The sequence below is a fragment of the Schistocerca nitens genome, chromosome 2, assembly GCF_023898315.1.
Source record: "Schistocerca nitens isolate TAMUIC-IGC-003100 chromosome 2, iqSchNite1.1, whole genome shotgun sequence".
NCBI lineage: Eukaryota > Metazoa > Arthropoda > Insecta > Orthoptera > Acrididae > Schistocerca > Schistocerca nitens.
Window position 1 is genome coordinate 729,686,620 of NC_064615.1, and position 19,318 is coordinate 729,705,937.

A 19,318-nucleotide genomic window follows, 5' to 3' on the forward strand; every position below is an offset into this window, starting at 1 on the left:
GCGGGTTGTGGGGGGAGTAGCGACGCCATCTGTGCGTTCACGCACTCAACAGGTCAGTCGGCATCAAGCCGTGGTCGAGTGAACATCGTACCTGCGCTAGTTTAGTTTTTGTGGCAGTTTGAAATGTGTGCTGCAATAGAAAACCCCGCCAAATGTGAAGTGCGTGCTGTCATAAGGTTTTTTACAGCCAAAGGATATTCTGCAGCAGCTATTCATCGTGAGCTTTGTGCCGTGTACGGACCAAGAGTTATGAGTGAAGGAGTTGTCCATGAATGGGTACGTTTATTTAAAAGTGGACGAGAAAATGTTCATGATGAAGAGAGGAGTGGTAGACCATCATTGGTGACTGACGAACTCGTTCAGACAGTAGATGCAAAAGTTCGTGAAAATCGACGTTTCTCAATGTCGGAGTTGTCTACTGGTTTTCCACAGATTTCTAAGACTCTCTTGTATGAGATAGTGACAGCAAGATTGGGTTACCATAAGTTCTGTGCACGATGGGTGCCCAAAATTCTTACCGACCACCACAAAACTCAAAGAATGGCCTCTGCATTAGACTTTCTGTCACATTATGAGGACGAAGGAGAACCATTGTTAAACAGAATCGTGACCGGTGACGAAACCTGGATTAAGTACGTGAACCCTGAGACAAAAGAACAATCAAAGATGTGGGCACATTCAAATTCGCCTACCAAACCAAGAAAAGCCTCGCAAGATTTTTCTGCCAGAAAACTGATGGCAACGGTGTTTTGGGATGCCAAAGGGGTGTTGTTGGTTGAATTCATGGAACGTGGTACGACCATTAATCAAGACGTGTACTGTGAAACAATAAAAAAGTTACGACGGGCTATACAGAACAAACGCCGTGGTATGCTGACTTCCGGTATTGTTTTTTTGCACGATAACGCCCGTCCTCACTCTGCTCGCAGAACAACGGCCCTTCTTGAGTCCTTCAAGTGGGACGTTATCAACCATCCACCTTACAGCCCAGACCTGGCGCCAAGTGATTATCACCTCTTCATGCATTTGAAGAAATGGCTCGGGCCACAGCGGTTTGATGATGACGAAGAGCTCAAAAATGCGGTCACAGGCTGGCTCCAGGCACAAGCGGGTGATTTTTATGCAGAAGGAATTTCAAAGCTTGTGAAGAGATACGATAAGTGCCTCAATCGCTATGGAGACTATGTAGAAAAATAGTGCAAAGATGTAGTTGTAAGATGTATATATTAAAATATTTTTATTTAACTTGGTGTATTTTTTTAAATCAACCGGAGGTTACTTTCTGAACGGCCCTCGTATTATAAGATTTGAATATTCTAGAATATGATAATTTTGAATAGAAATAACTTTAGGAATATTAAGTTTTTGTGAAAAGTAAAGTGTATGTTTGAAAGACATGTCAGTCACAAAACAAGGACAAATTTTGACTTGCACATGGTTTTAGTGAATCACAAATTTAGAATATATATTTTAGTAAAATGTTTGTACCAGAAGTATCTATGCTATTGTTATCAGCAGACTTTAAACTACATAATGAATAATAAAATTTTGAAAAACACATCTTATGTGAGAACTGAGAGATTTCATATATTTTAAGTACGTATTTCATGTAATAAATAGAAAATAGAAAACAAAAAATTTAATTACGTAAGGGGTCAGATTATAGCAAGTGGGGCTATACTGCCTTGTCACATGTCAACCACTTCTACCATTTAATCTGCTTAAAGTATATAAGTGAAGCAATTAGTGAAAATGGAGAGTGTAAAGCCTTCTCACTAAATACTTGTTCTTCACTTAGCAGTACCAGACAGTGGAAACCATATGTCCTCCCCTTACCACCTACTCCAGTCTTGTCACTAGTGTCTCCTATCTCATCAAATGGGAGGTGACCTGTGAAAACGACCACATGATGAACAAACTTTGCTGCAGACACTGTACCACATTCTATGTGGACATTTTACTATTCACTCCACTCCATTGTTGGCTGTTTTTCAGTATAGCTATGCAGATATGACCACTAACAAGCTGTCTGTCCACATGAATGGCCTCTGCCAAGAGGCAGTTGGACCACTCATTTGCTGGCCATGCTGCCCAGTGCAATGCACTTGCATTTCAACGACTGTCTCACAACCTGTGCCATCTGGATTCTTCCCACGGGAAACCGGCAACAGCTTTTCTACTGATCTTGCATACTCCCACAGGCAGTGCTAGTTCTTCCCCCACCCCTACACTGCTCTCTCTCCCCCTCCCATGCCATTTCTGTACCCCACTAGCCATCCCAGCAAAGATCACTGGTCACCTCAGACATAGTTGCAGTTGAGTCGCAGCACCAGGAGACAATAGTCAGTGGCTGGCTGTGTGTGTGTGTGTGTGTGTGTGTGTGTGTGTGTGTGTGTGTGTGTGTATGCATGCGCGTTTAGTTTTCTCTAATAATATCCGGCAGTCTGCCACTCAGTGCAGTCTACCCTTTTCATATTGTAGTTCTTCTTTAAGAACATTTTGGAGCTTATGTTTCCAACCCAATTGATAAAACATTAATAATATCACATTTAGTTACTTTGCAAGACCTTGTAGATATGTTTGGATTGTAATACTGGACCATAGTTTATAAATCGGTAGTCAGTAATCATTGACCATTTTATCTTCTCATGTCCTGTAAGAATTATTGTAAGTCTGCTCTTAGATCACAGGTTGACCACCACTGGACCAACTACAATCATATCAGTATTATATACAGATATTGTTGAAAGAATCAATTCATTAAAAACAATTTCCGATTAATTAGGAAATACAAGAATAAGTGATATCTGGTTTTTCTAAAAAGCTAGTATACAAAAACAATGAGAGGGATATATCTTGCAGATGAGATATTTCTCTGTTTTCTGTGTGACATCTACATTTTTGGTAGATTTCTGTAATAAAATGCTAACTGCCTGGTCTTCCATTGAACTAAATGAATTTAACATTTTTGCTTGAAATGTTTGTTCCCCTGTTAGCTGTTAAGCCTCAGCAGGCTCATCAGCAGATACTGATTTTCATAAATTACAATGTAAACAATGTTCAGAATATCATTATCATTGTAATGATGGCATAGAACATCTGTGGAACAACTAAACTTCTATATTAAAGTGCACGTTATTCGCATTTTAACTACCAAAAAAGTCATCATCTGAGAATGGGTCAGCTGATAACTTGAAGGTTAATTAACCTATGACTAAATATTTCAAGCATACTTTGTCATTGTGTTTTGTATCTTCTGAAATTGTCATTACATTAACCCTCAGTTTCATTTCAATGTTCAGACATGTATACATTAGACAAGATAAATTGTTTAACAGTCATGGTCATTTGCTGCTAATATGATAAATGTTCATCAAAATACTTTGGTAACAGATGTACTTTCATTTTCATGCTCTTAATGTGATTGACAACTCTAGATATGTGCAGTGCAAGATGTCATTTGAAACATGAACATCTCATTGAGCCTGTCTCCTTCTTTTCCTTCCTTCCACAATGCTTTCTAACCCTAGAAATTGAAAGTTTGTAGTAATTAACTGGCATTGTTTCTAGTTGAACATTGAGTTCTGAGAACACCATATTCATGGTGTACTTCTGATGTCTTTAATTATGTTTGGCAGAAAATCAGATAGTGAAATATGCTAAATTTGACTAAAAATAACTTCTTGCTCCTTTCTTTATTGCAACCAAAAGTTACACCGTAGCCATAACAACAAATTAAAAAAAGATATAATTTTGTAATGTCATGGAACACAGCCACACACAGAATGAACATAAATATCCAGCACACTCACACCATGAAAACTGAAAATGAAAACAATAAAAAAACTCAATATAATAAGCTCACTGCTGTCAACACTCCCACTCTTGTTTTATTGAGTTTGTGTGTTTTATTTATTTATTCATTTATTGTTCCATGGGACCACATTAAGGAGAAGTCTCCGTGGTCATGGAATGAGTCAATACATGAAATTATAACACGATTGTAGAAACAGGTAAAATGAAATATAAGAAACATATTCAGGCGACAAGTCGTAAGTTTAAATAAAGAAAATCAACAATGTAACATTGGAATTTGCTTAATTTTTTAGCTCTTCCAGGAGCTCCTCGACAGAATAGAAGGAGTGAGCCATGAGGAAACTCTTCAGTTTAGACTTAAAAGTGTTTGGGGTACTGCTAAGATTTTTGAGTTCTTGTGGTAGCTTATTGAAAATGGATGCAGCAGAATACTGCACTTATTTCTGCACAAGAGTCAAGGAAGTGCATTCCACATGCAGATTTGATTTCTGCGTAGTATGAACTGAGTGAAAGCTGCTAACTCTTGGGAATAAGCTAATATTGCTAACAACAAACGACATTAAAGAAAATATATACTGTGAGGGCAATGTCAAAATTCCCAGACTATAGAATAGATGGCGACAAGAGGTTTTCGAACTTACACCACACATAGCTCGAACAGCCCATTTTTGAGCCAAAAATACTCTTTTTGAATCAGAAGAATTACCCCAAAAAATAATACCATATGACATAAGCGTATGAAAATATGCGAAGTAGACTACTTTTCGTGTTGAAATGTCACTTATTTCAGATACTGTTCTAATGGTAAATAAAGCAGCATTTAGTTTCTGAACAAGATCCTGAACATGGGTTTTCCACAACAGCTTACTATCTATCCGAACGCCTAGGAACTTCAACTGTTCCGTTTCACTTATAATATGCCCATTCTGTCTGATCAAAATATCAGTTCTTGTTGAATTGTGAGTTAGAAACTGTAAAAACTGAGTCTTACTGTGATTTGGCATCAAATTATTTTCCACAAGCCACGAACTTATTTCATGAACTACATTATTTGATAATGTTTCAATATTACACACAAGATCCTTCACTACCAAGCTTGTGTCATCAGCAAACAGAAATATTTTTGAATCACCTGTAATACTAGAAGGCATATCATTTATATAAATAAGAAATAGCAGTGGCCCCAGCACCGACCCTTGGGGAACGCCCCACTTAACAGTGCCCCATTGGGACTGAACATCACTACCACTCTCAATATTGCAGAGAATTACCTTCTGCTTTCTGTTCTTAAAGTAAGAGGCGAACCAATTGTAAGCTACTCCCCTTACTCCATAATGGTCCAACGTCTGCAGTAATATTTTGTGGTCAACACAGTCAAAAGCCTTCGTTAAATCAAAGAAAACACCTAACGTTCGTAACCTATTATTTAATCCATCCAAAACCTCACAAAGAAAAGAGAATATAGCATTTTCAGTTGGTAAGCCATTTCTAAAACCAAACTGTGCATTTGACAGCAAATTATGTGAATTTAAATGCTCCAGTAACATTGTATATACAACCCTCTTGATAACTTTAGCAAACACCGATGGCATAGAAATAGGTCTATAATTGTCAACATTATCTCTGTCTCCCTTTTTATAAAGTGGCTTCACTACCGAGTACTTTAATCGGTCAGGAAACCAACCACTCCTAAAGGAAAAGTTACAGATATGGCTAAGTACTGGGCTAACATACATAGAACAATACTTCAGTTTTTAGATCATTGACAGAGCTTTCCTGTTTGATATGAATTTGTCTCTAGTTAAAGGTTTTGTGAATAAATCTGCCAACTGTTTATCAGAATAAACATAATAAACTTCTATCTCATTATTTTCAATATGTTCATGTATATAGTGATATTTAATGTAAATGTGCTTGGTATGTTTGTGATGTTCTGTTTTTAATCAGGCAAATTATTTAGCACTTTGATTGTCAAAATGGAGTGTTGTTGGTTTGTCTAACTGAAAACCAAGTTCACTGAGGAAACCACACTACCAAACAACTTCAGTAGCAGCATCTGAAGCTGCTATGTATTCGGCCTCCGTTGTTGATCTGCTTACAAATTACTGCCGATGTGAACACTGTGTCACAGACCCACCTGCTAACAAGCTCATATAGCCTGTTGTTGACCAAAGAGTGTCACAGTCACCAGCAAAGTTGGCATCTGAGGAGACCACCAGTCCAGTAGAGTCAGCTTTGTACCTTATGGTCAGGACCCTGGTCCCTTGTCAATACTTCATAATACTTTTAACAGAATGCCAGGATCAAGACCCAGATTATGTAAAAACCGGCTCACCATGCTCACAGTGAACATGATGTCTGGCCGTGAGACTGTTGCTGCAAACATTAAGCTGCTGACTGCCTGCCAATAAGGTCTGCTTTCCATCTCCTATACCTTATTTTGGTTTGCAGGAGACTGCCTGCTGTGCAACATGGTTCCAACATCAATAGGAGTGAAGTTCAGTTTTGAATCATCCATGTTCAATTTCTGAAGTAAACAATTGATGTATCTTTACTGGCCTATATAGATTACTTTTGTAGAAGGGAATGTAGGGATAATGGAATGTAGTCGAATTAAGTCGGGTGATGCTGAGGAAACTAGATTAGGAAATGAGACACTTAAAGTAGTATAGGAGTTTTGCTATTTGGGGAGCAAAATAACTGATGATGGTTGAAGTAGAGAGGATATAAAATGTAGAATGGCAATGGCAAGGAAAGTGTTTCTGAAGAAGAGAAATTTGTTAACATCGAGTATAGATTTAAGTGTCAGGAAGTCGTTTCTGAAAGTATTTGTATGGAGTGTAGCTATGTATGGGAGTGAAACATGGATGGGAAATAGTTTAGACAAGAAGAGAATAGAAGCTTTCGAAATGTGGTGCTACAGAAGAATGCTGAAGATTAGATGGGTAGAACACATAACTAATGAGGAGGTATTGAATAGTATTGGGGAGAAGAGGAGTTTGTGGCACAATTTGACCAGAAGAAGGGATCGGTTGGTAGGACATGTTCTGAGGCATCAAGGGATCACCAATTTAGTACTGGAGGGCAGTGTGGAGGCTAAAAATCATAGAGGGAGACCAAGAGATGAATACACTAAGCAGATTCAGAAGGATGTAGGCTGCAGTAGGTACTGGGAGATGAAGCAGCTTGCACAGGATAGAGTAGCATGGAGAGCTGCATCAAGCCAGTCTCAGGACTGAAGACCACAACAACAAATGTAGAAGGACTTTGTTCAATTTCCAATCCACAGAAGTATTTTCCATTACCCACAGTAATTTCAAACATTGATCCCAATGTTGTCAAAACATTTTCCAGTATTTTTGGAGACTTACAAATAAGCAAGCCATCATCCACATAAAGTGACAGGTAAACATCAGTGTCATCTGTTAAAGCATGGGAAACACATTTTTCTTCATTCAGTTGCATAAAGCCAAACATTGTCAGAAACTGAACAAATTTTTGGTTCCAACAACGTGGTGATTGTTTGACTCCATGTAGACTCTTCTTCAGTTTGCAAACATTATTTGAGCCTTCTACAACAAAACCTTTTGGTTGCTCCACATAAACTTCTTCTTTCAAAATGCAGTCTTAACATCAAACTGCCTAATTTCCATATCTCTCGAAGCTGCTATGGCTATTAAGACTCTGGTTGAATCATATTGGACCACAGGAGAGAAGGTATCTTCAAAATCTACACCTTCTTGTTTTGAATAACCTTTTGCACATAATCTAGTTTTAAAGTGGTCAATTTTTCCCTCAGAATTCCGCCTCACATGATACACCCACTTACATCCAATTGACTTGTGGTTGTGTGGTAATGGTACTAGATCCCAAGTTTTGTTCTTCTTCAAGGATGTCATTTCCTCTTCCATTGCTTGTTTCCAGTTTGGTGACTCTCTCGATGCCATTGCTTCTTCAAAAGTTTGAGGTTCAAAGATAATGGAGAACAAGCTATATCTTGGTCCCAAAAACGAGCATGTGCTCACAGATTTGACCTATCTCTCAGATTCGTCCTCTCATTTGTTGTTCACCAGTATCATCCTCTAGAGATTCCTCTCGAACATGTTTTTGATTTTATTTCATTTGTTAACCAGTATTATCCTCTTCAGATTTCTCTTGAACATCTTCTGCAGCATGGTCTCCCAGATAAAATTCAGTATATCTTTGTTCTATGTTTAAGCTATGGATTTGTTCTTCATTGAAAGAGACATTGCAGGAGATTGTAATTTTCTTTGATGACAGGACTGTAGAGGCGATAATTGGTACTATACCCATCATAGCCAACCATCATCAACTTCTTTGATTTACTATCCTATTTTCATCTAAACTTATCAGGAATACATATGCTGCTGATCCAAACTTCCTCATGTGTCCTAAAGAAGGAGGTTTTCCAAACCATTTTTCATGTGGCATAACGCTGTCGTTTGCTTTATGTGGTCAGCGATTTAAGATATATACAGCACAATTTACTGCCTCTGCCAACAATTTGAGAGACAAGTCAGTACTTAATAACATAGTGCATTCACACTCAGCAATTGACCTATTTTCTCGTTCAATTCAGCCATTCTGCTATGGTGTATAGGGACTAGTTTTCTCATTATTATACCACTTTGTTTGAAATAATCTTCAAATTGCTTATTTATGAATTCGGTTCCATAATCACTTCTCAGAACTCTGATGTTGTTTCCAGTTTGTCTTTCAATCAGTCCCTGAAATTCCAAAAACAAGGAGAAAGTATCACGCTTACTTTTAGGAAAAGACATGAACCTGTATGAGGTGCAATCATCCTTGAAAACTATGTACAAATGTGCACCTCAAGAGATGGTTTTCTCATCCATCCACTCAAATCTGCATGAATAAATTTGCCAGGAATTTTTGATCTTGATTCCAAATTTCAATTACAAGCTTTTCTTTTCATCTTTCCATACTGACATGGATCATAATGAAGATTTTCAACTTTCTTCATATTGAAACCAGGTATTAAGTTCAGATCAGCCATATTCTTGAAACCACTGAAATGAATATGCCCAAGTCTCTCATGACAGATCATGGTGCAATTCAGGGAAGCAAGATTTGCCTTGTAGTCCATCTGGAGATTTAAAAAACATTTGATAACACTGATTGCCCATCTTAATTTGTGCTGCAATTAGACCTGAACTGTGAACTTCCATTCTCTTGTCATCAAAAATAACTTTCATTCCTCTTTTTGTGACTGCTCCCACTCAAAATAAATTTTTCTTTAACTTAGGAATATGTAATATATTTTCCAAAGTGTGAGGTTGCCATTTGCCCTCAACTAATGACAGTACTTCAGTTGATCCAATGTCTTCTGCTTTGATGATCAAATTGTCTCCAATTTGAACAAATGCGTCATCCGACTGAATTGGCTTAAATGTGTTGAATCACTCTGTGTGGATCATCACATGTTTTGACACAGCACTGCCAACTAACCGAATGTTTTCACAACCTGGAGCAAAAACATAAGCATGTTTCACTCTCAAAGCTTGGTGCTCAGATTTTAGATCATGAAATATTTAAATCACAATTAATTTAACTCCCAGAAAATTCTTGTTGTGTTTTTGTAGGTACAAGAACATGCCAAAACTTGTAGAACAATTATTTGTGTCAATTTAAAGATATCTATACAATATTTAAACTAAACAGTGTCTCTGCCTCATATGTTTAGGTAATATTTACTTTTTCTTGTCTTTTATACCAAAATCAGAAATGTAATAATGTTATATTTTAACATTTTGTAATACTGTTCTATTTATCTCTTTAAATAGATTTTGTGCACAAAACCAGAAAGTCAGCAGCATAAATGCCACTGCCACTTTACGAAATTGTTGTGGAATGTACGGGCACAGCTTCTGCCATGATATATCACACCATAACTTGATCTTCAGGACATGAGTCCCAGGCAGTTGAAAAAATTGCAGACTTTGCTGGCAGACTACCAAAAATTTTAGCCATTTTGTCAACTTCTGTAACAGGTTCCCCAATATCAGCTAATGATTGTACCCAGGACTCAACTTGGCTGATGTACTGTGCAACTGTGTCTGTTAGCGACATTCTGTAATCGAAAAATTTCTGCTTCAAGGCCATTTTATTAACTACAGATCACTGTTCATGAATAGTCTTTAGTCTGGCCCACATTTCCGCCGCATTTGTGCACATCATAACAAATTGCAGTTTGTCAAATTCCATCACAGTAGATAGAATGAGCATCGCCTTCGCATTTAAGTCATCCCAAGCAGTTTGACTCTCACCAGCTTCATTTGGCCTTGGTTTCCCCTCAACAATATCGAGCACTTTTTCAGCACAAAAATAATTTGCAACTGATACTTCCACAGTTGGAAATTTTTACCATCAATTTGTGGATACTTTACATTTTCAGTTTATCCATCTTTGTGTAGGCTGAATGTAAGTCAAACTTAACAATACTCACTTCAAAACAAAAACAAAGGTTTTCCACAATAGACCAGTAAAATGCGATGGTTCCAGAACTTGAGCTCATGGTTCACATGAATAAAACTCTGATCAAAAGCAATGAATTTACAGAACAGAAACAGATACCGTATGTATGTTTTTGCATTGTCCAATAAACTGAGGTCTTTCATTATGTTTGGCAGAAAATCACAGAGCAAATTACCAAAGTTACACTGTAACTGTAACAACAAAACAGGAAACAAAGATATAATTTTGTAATGTCATGGAACATGGCCACATACGGAATGAACATAAATATCTGGCACACTCACACCACGAAAACTGAAAATGAAACCACTAAAAAAAAACTCAATACAACAAGCTCAGTGCTGTCAACAACTTCTGTACTTTTGAGCAACATTATTATTAATTTTGAATGTCTTACCTTTCATTTAAGTGGCTGATAATATAATGTAAATATTAAATGCCTCTTGTACTTCCCTTAACTAAATACACAGAGCAGGAGGAGGAGAACTACTGACAAACTTAACAAAGGAAAGATATATAACAGAATCAGACATAGCTGGTTACATTCGACAGTTGCTATGGGGGCTTGAACATATGCACGACCAAAACATTGCACATCTTGGGCTGACTGTAAGTACAGGATAGTACTTTCTACATCTTAAAATCCAAATTCTTCTTTTATAGCTTTATGTACAATTTTACAATGTATTTTATCACCTAGAAAATTTCTGATTTTTCAGGTGGGTGATCTCCTTATATCACATCAAGGTGGAGATGATTTAAAAATCTGTGATTTTGGTTTGAGCAGGAGAATAAACTTTGGGAAACTAGCATCTCTTGATTATGGTAAGATGAAATGTTGGTGCATCAATCACCATATTAATTATATTAAATACTTGTACTAGATTTCCTTTTTTTCTTGCACTAATAATTACTATTGTGTGAAATACACTCCTGGAAATTGAAATAAGAACACCGTGAATTCATTGTCCCAGGAAGGGGAAACTTTATTGACACATTCCTGGGGTCAGATACATCACATGATCACACTGACAGAACCACAGGCACATAGACACAGGCAACAGAGCATGCACAATGTCGGCACTAGTACAGTGTATATCCACCTTTCGCAGCAATGCAGGCTGCTATTCTCCCATGGAGACGATCGTAGAGATGCTGGATGTAGTCCTGTGGAACGGCTTGCCATGCCATTTCCACCTGGCGCCTCAGTTGGACCAGCGTTCGTGCTGGACGTGCAGACCGCGTGAGACGACGCTTCATCCAGTCCCAAACATGCTCAATGGGGGACAGATCCGGAGATCTTGCTGGCCAGGGTAGTTGACTTACACCTTCTAGAGCACGTTGGGTGGCACGGGATACATGCGGACGTGCATTGTTCTGTTGGAACAGCAAGTTCCCTTGCCGGTCTAGGAATGGTAGAACGATGGGTTCGATGACGGTTTGGATGTACCGTGCACTATTCAGTGTCCCCTCGACGATCACCAGTGGTGTACGGCCAGTGTAGGAGATCGCTCCCCACACCATGATGCCGGGTGTTGGCCCTGTGTGCCTCGGTCGTATGCAGTCCTGATTGTGGTGCTCACCTGCACGGCGCCAAACACGCATACGACCATCATTGGCACCAAGGCAGAAGCGACTCTCATCGCTGAAGACGACACGTCTCCATTCGCCCCTCCATTCAAGCCTTTAGCGACACCACTGGAGGCGGGCTGCACGATGTTGGGGCGTGAGCGGAAGACGGCCTAACGGTGTGCGGGACCGTAGCCCAGCTTCATGGAGACGGTTGCAAATGGTCCTCGCCTATACCCCAGGAGCAACAGTGTCCCTAATTTGCTGGGAAGTGGCAGTGCGGTCCCCTACGGCACTGCGTATGATCCTACGGTCTTGGCGTGCATCCGTGCGTCGCTGCGGTCCGGTCCCAGGTCGACGGGCACGTGCACCTTCCGCCGACCACTGGCGACAACATCGATGTACTGTGGAGACCTCACGCCCCACATGTTGAGCAATTCGGCGGTACGTCCACCCGGCCTCCCACATGCCCACTATACGCCCTCGCTCAAAGTCCGTCAACTGCACATACGGTTCACGTCCACGCTGTCGCGGCATGCTACCAGTGTTAAAGACTGCGATGGAGCTCCGTATGCCACGGCAAACTGGCTGACACTGACGGCGGCGGTGCACAAATGCTGCGCAGCTAGCGCCATTCGACGGCCAACACCGCGGTTCCTGGTGTGTCCGCTGTGCCGTGCGTGTGATCATTGCTTGTACAGCCCTCTCGCAGTGTCCAGAGCAAGTATGGTGGGTCTGACACACCGGTGTCAATGTGTTCTTTTTTCCATTTCCAGGAGTGTAGAATTGGTTTTGTTACAAAGATAGCATTGAGCAGCAGTCTATGTTTTTGTTAATTCTTATTATGAATGATGCAAATGATTTTTAAAACTGAATTAAATAGAATATGATAAATTTGGGCACCTATGTGACATCACTGTCTACCAATGTTAATTTTCAACTGTTGATGTACTTGGGAAAATTTACAACCTCTTTGGTATGATTCCAAGATACTGTATTTCTATCTTACTGTGTAACATCACAATCACATACATTTATTTTATTTGTTTATTTGTCCTATGTATTCAAACTATTAGTTGTATGTAATTGACACTTCTGATTAGTATGCATCACCTTAATTTTTTCTTTCAATGAATCAGTTATTTTTGGTGGTGTTTAGCAGTCTTTCTCACTGATTGACATAGTTCGTTGCTCTTTGATAAGTGGCAAAAACAATCACATGCTGATGAGGTACTCAAACTCCTCTATTACCTTATCCTTAGGATCCAGTACTTTAATAGAAGTTATGTCCCCATGCCTCACAATAACCCAAACTTACACAAAATACTGAAACAAACCATGACTGGTAACGTTGTTCATCTTCTAACAGTTTATCAGATTATCTTTGCCTTTATTTTTTGAGTGTTTCAGCATTACAAAAAATCATGATAACAGCAAAGTTAAGCACACATTGATGGGTACATAACTTAGGGGGTAAAAGCTCCTTCAACAAGGCAGTCATTGACAAACACATGACAGAAGACTACATACACTGATGAACTATCCATATCACTCATAATTAGGGTTATGTATCTGTATGCAAGATCTGGCTCACATGACATAAACACTTGTGTAGTCATCTGATATGTTGCTGTCACCATTGTGATTGGCAGAAAGAAATTATTTTTTCTTGTATTTTGAGTTAATGATTTATTTACCTGCAGAGATGATTTCTTTAAAGAAAGATGATTCTGTTTGATATTTATATCTGAATCTGTCTGCACTGCTACTGCATAATTCACTGTGGGCACCACAGAATTAAATAGTTCTTGTTGAGTGAATACTAAGCTTCGTATTTCAGTTATAGCACAGGCACTATAAACAACATGTTTCTGTCCTCACAGTTTTCTATTATCATCATTCTCAACATAATCACTGAGACTGATGTAATATTGCTTCCTCATCAGCAACTGAATATTCAAATATTTTGTAAGCAGCTTTTTACAAGGTATTGATTCACCATTTATCATCTGCTCTTTCATCTCACTGAATATTTCTGTAACATAGCTACATACATTGAAAGTCATGACTATTACATTTATTTCGTTGTTTATCTGGATTATTTACAGTCACAGGATGGTAATCTGATGACCATTGTGTTACTTGTGCATCTTTTGTCTTTATAGTCTTTAATACCAACACATTTTTGTAGACTGGTATTTAGAGAACTATTCTTAGAAGTGACAGGAGATGGGTAATAGTGGGAAGAATTAAACATAAATAACTAAGTGGTTTGCTATTGAACAAGAGTTCAGCCATGAACAACTATAAAAGAAAAATTAGTAAGAGTTCCACAGTCAGAGCCGTGTGGAAGTGAGGAATTATTCAGAATATGTTGAAGAAAATGCAGTAGTGAAACAAAAAGCATAATTTATTACACAGATTTATTTGGAAAGCAGAGACTGAAATAAGCTGGTGGAATATTGTGTTTTACTGTTTGCCATATTTCTTGATTCTTTGTGGTCACTAAAAAATTTAATATTTCCTTTATCTACAATAGTTTGTCTTCATTGACAATATTTTCTTAAGGGGTAAGCACACATACAGAATAGTTTGTAACGAAAATAAAATACAGTTGAGAAATCTATACCATAAATTGTAAGGAAATAGAGTGGCTGTCCATTTCTTGCCTTCAGGAGGCAAAATTCCAAGAACTGACAATGAAAAAACACTGCTTTCAGAACTTATATGTTTCTTCTGTAGGGATGAAAGAGGGATTGGTTGGGGAAGGTTTGAAATGAGCGAAAGATCAATCAGATTCCAGGTTGCAAGGGTAAGGAGAACCAACTTCCAGCAGAAATTCTCTGCACTGCACTGAAAGAATCTCGATCATTGGTTGCTAATCAGATTCAATAGACGATGTGAAAATTTTATGATCTGTCGCCGTTGGCATTCACTACTTGTGGATGATTCCATTACAGCTGCACGATTTTCATGTGTTGTATCTGTTTCAAATTGTGGCGGCAGTGCTCTCTTTCACAATAATTCTGCAATCCTAGTCAGTAATATCCTGCTGATGAAGGGTTATCTCATGTTGCTGACATGTTTCCCAGCTCATTGGACATGCTCTCTTCAGCTAGGAAACTGTACTAATGTTGCACTGTGATATACTTCACGGATCTCTCCAAACTGTCTTTTGAAATCAAACAATGAAAAATCCAGGATGGAATGTAACAATATTATGAAAAGGAAAGTTACCACTCACCATAAAGCAGAGATGCTGAGTCGCAGATAGGCACAACAAAAAGAGAAGTGTCCTGCACACTATCCCTCCCACCCCTCCCACAGTGGTATTCCACTGCCCACTGAACCTACACAATATACTCATTCATCCCTACACATACCCTGCTCCCAACCCCTTACCTCATGGCTCATACTCCCATAACAGACGTAGATGCAAGACCTGTCCCATACATCCTTCCACCACCACCTACTCCAGTCCGATTGCAAAAATTACCTATCCCAACAGAGGCAGGCTACCTTTGACATGAGTCATGTGATCTACAAGCTAATCTGCAACCACTGCGCTGCATTCTATGTGGGCATGACAATCGACAAGCCGTCTGTCCTCGTGAATGGTCACCGACAAACAGTGGCCAAGAATCAAGTGGACCACCTGGTTGCTGAGCACACTGCCAAACATGGCATCCTTCATTTCAATGACTGCTTCATAGCCTGTGCATATGGATGCTTCCCACCAACACCAGGTTTTCCGAACTGTGAAGGCAGGAACTTTCCCCGCAATATATCCTACATTCCGATAACCGTCCTGGCCTCAACCTTCATTAGTCATTGCCCTCACCCATTCAGCCTCCCTGTTCCCATTCCAGCACTATACAGTCCTCATTCTACCATCGCACCTAATGTTTTTACTCTTCTCCTTTTCTGAAACCCCCCTCCCCCCTCAAAAAAAAAAAAAAGATCTGTCCCCTGCACTCTGTCTATCCTCCAGACTGCACATAGCTGTCCTACCCTCTCTCCACCTCATCCCTGTGCACTCCCTAGCAGCACTGCACTGCCCACCACCCCTAACCTACTATCCTCCAGTTCCCTGCCCCAGCCTCTCTTTAACCCCTCCCAGTCACCTCTCCCATCATCCACTGGTGCTGCTGCTCACAGTGTGGCTACAGTTGCCTGAGTCTTCAGTCATGTATGTGTGATGTGTGTGTGTGTGTCATCTATTTTTGACAAAGGCCTTATGGGCTGAAAGCCTTAATTGTGGAAAACTGTCTTTTGTTCTTATGATCTCTAACTTCTTGAGTTATGTGTGTCTGATAATTTGTGAGAGCAGCATCCAACTTTTGGAGATAATATTTTTATAATTTCAGTTACACCATAATAAAATAATTACTGGAAATAATTGCTGAATATTCACACACAATTTATTTTTGAACCAAAATATAAAAGTTCTTATGCCCCCCATTTATTGTGACATTTGCAAGCTGAACAGGGATCCACGCAGCTGGTTATTATAGTTATGTTACATAAGTATTCTGTTATATTGCTGTAGTAATTTAATATTATACAAAATGTTATGCAGTGTATGTCACCAGTATATTAAAAGCTAATAAATATAAGATCTACTTTTTCTTTCTTTTTTCTGCAATAGCTGTATCTTTCAATTCCAGGAATGCCAGAATTTGTTGCACCAGAGGTTGTGAATGGTGATGGTGTCAGTACTAGTGCCGATATGTGGTCTGTTGGTATTATCACATACATTCTGCTCTCTGGAATATCTCCATTCAGAGGTGTTAATGATCGGGAGACTCTGACACGTATAAAAGAAGGAAAATGGGAATTTATTGAAGAGTGGTTTTCCAAGTTATCCATGGAAGCTAGAGATTTCATCAGCAAGCTGCTAGTTTATCAAGTTGATGGGAGAATGGACGTCAAAGCTGCTCTCAAGCATCCATGGCTTCTGCGTGCTGATAAAATGCCAGCAGATGAATATCAGATAACAACAGACCGTCTCAAAATATATTATGACAGCTACAGGTAGACTCTACAACCTACTTCATAATTTTTAATTGATTACTAATGACAAATTTAACCATCAGTGTTAAAACTGAAGTATCTGGAGTAGGGCAGAAACACGAAAGGAAAGACAGCAAAATGAAAAATAGAAAGAGAGGAAAAGATAAAGGGGATAACTGGTGAAAAGAATTAAAGTCAGTCACAAACACAAAAACTATGTATACTAGGGCTGAAGTAGCTACATATGTAACTTATAAGTTTCCCATAACACAGTAATAATAATGAATTGCAGATAGTAAAAAACAAAAAAGTAACTGGATATAAATCAGAAAGACATTTGAAAACAGCATTTTGGTGGATGCATGCAAAGAAATGACAAAATAATAATAAATTAAGACCTCACCCCACATCTCTCCTCCTCCCCCTCCTCCTTCTCCTCCCACCTCCCTCCATTTGTGCATATGATAGAGACTGGTTCTTATAGCGTGTCCAGAATTAAAATCCAGTTGCAAAACACTGTAGAAAGAGAACCACTGCTCAGGATGGTGTCAAAATTGAACAGCATGTTATTGACTCAGTGGGAAATGTCATGCAAAAAAAAAATTACCAGTAGATGGCATTGTAATGTAAATGGGCTTGCCACAAATGACAGCTGAATTGCAATACTGTGACTATGATTTGAGTTGCACATTACACCATCTGTACCATTCAATGAGCATAACTGCACAATTTTGGAAGTCAACCATTTTGGCACTGTTAGTTAGGTAAACCCACTCACACTTGATGGGAAAAATCTTTTTTTAATTGTCCTGAGGCCAGAAACAACATAAAAAGCCAGAATGAGATTTTCACTCTGCAGCGGAGTGTGCGCTGATATGAAACTTCCTGGCAGATTAAAACTGTGTGCCCGACCGAGACTCGAACTTGGGACCTTTGCCTTTCGCGGGCAAGTGCTCTACCATCTGAGCTACCGAAGCACAACTCACGCCCGGTACTCACAGCTTTACTTCTGCCAGTATCTCGTCTCCTACCTTCCAAACTTTACAGAAGCTCTCCTGTGAACCTTGCAGAACTGGCGCTCCTGAAAGAAAGGATACTGCGGAGACATGGCTTAGCCACAGCCTGGGGGATGTTTCCAGAATGAGATTTTCACTCTGCAGCGGAGTGTGCGCTGATATGAAACTTCCTGAGCTTCGGTAGCTCAGATGGTAGAGCACTTGCCCGCGAAAGGCAAAGGTCCCGAGTTCGAGTCTCGGTCGGGCACACAGTTTTAATCTGCCAGGAAGTTTCATATCAGCGCACACTCCACTGCAGAGTGAAAATCTCATTCTGGAAACATCCCCCAGGCTGTGGCTAAGCCATGTCTCCGCAGTATCCTTTTTTTCAGGAGCGCCAGTTCTGCAAGGTTCGCAGGAGAGCTTCTGTAAAGTTTGGAAGGTAGGAGATGAGATACTGGCAGAAGTAAAGCTGTGAGTACCGGGCGTGAGTTGTGCTTCGGTAGCTCACATGGTAGAGAGGTCCCGAGTTCGAGTCTCGGTCGGGCCCACAGTTTTAATCTGCCAGGAAGTTTCAACATAAAAAGCAATTGTCCTCAAATCAAAAACTGCATAAAAAATAAAATTCGTTTTTTATTGTCCTGGGGCCAAAATCCGCATAAAAAATAAAATGAGATCAGTTTCTAATTGTCATGGTTCTAGTACAAGACATGTTCAATGTGCTGTCCGTCATTTTCTGGTGCAAGTTGAAATTGAGAAACAGCATGTGCCTCGCGATCACGTTCAGAATGTGTTGGTTCAATTCACTAAACACAACATCTCTCAGATAACGCCACATCCAGAAGCCACACAGATTAAGATCAGGTGATCTGGACAGCCAGGCTGCAGGGAAATGACAGCTAATCAGTCTGGCATTTCCACCTCTGCAGTAGCTGCTTCACTGGCTGTGCAATGTGTGGAGGAGCATTAAACTGATCTTACACACACATCCACACTGTTGAAGGACTTGAATGACATTGGTGCATAAAAGACTCTCACAGCATTTACCAGTAACAGTACAGGTAACAGGATTCACTTCCTCAAAAAATATGGCACTACGATAAATAATGCCATCAACTCACACAATACGGTCATGTTTGAAGAATGAAGTGGTACCAGTTGGTATGCCACATTCTGTAAATCTGCATATTGACATGTCTGTGGAGGCTGAAATGGGCTTCGTGTATCCACAGAATGTTCCTTGGACATTACTGTCCACATCCATGCTAGCAAGAAATTCTAGAGAAAATGTTTGTCTTGGCAGATAAGCAGGAAGCAACTCCTGGACATTGGTGATTTTGTATGGATGGCAATGCAGGATGTTTCGTAGGATTTTATGCACCGTGCTCATGAGTAGCATTTGGGCAATT

The 19,318-nt window shown here is 39.5% G+C and overlaps 1 protein-coding gene across 4 annotated transcripts in view; it reads left to right on the forward strand.

The window, feature by feature from the left end:
* LOC126236930 (obscurin) overlaps positions 1-19,318 on the forward strand; it is a 681,004-nt gene that overhangs the window by 589,990 nt on the left and 71,696 nt on the right. For all 4 annotated transcript variants that reach the window (XM_049946608.1, XM_049946610.1, XM_049946611.1 and 1 more), the window contains 3 exons: positions 10,803-10,941; positions 11,052-11,157; positions 16,569-16,935. In XM_049946608.1, the coding sequence (XP_049802565.1) occupies positions 10,803-10,941; positions 11,052-11,157; positions 16,569-16,935 (612 nt within the window). The remainder of the gene's footprint in view (positions 1-10,802; positions 10,942-11,051; positions 11,158-16,568; positions 16,936-19,318) is intronic.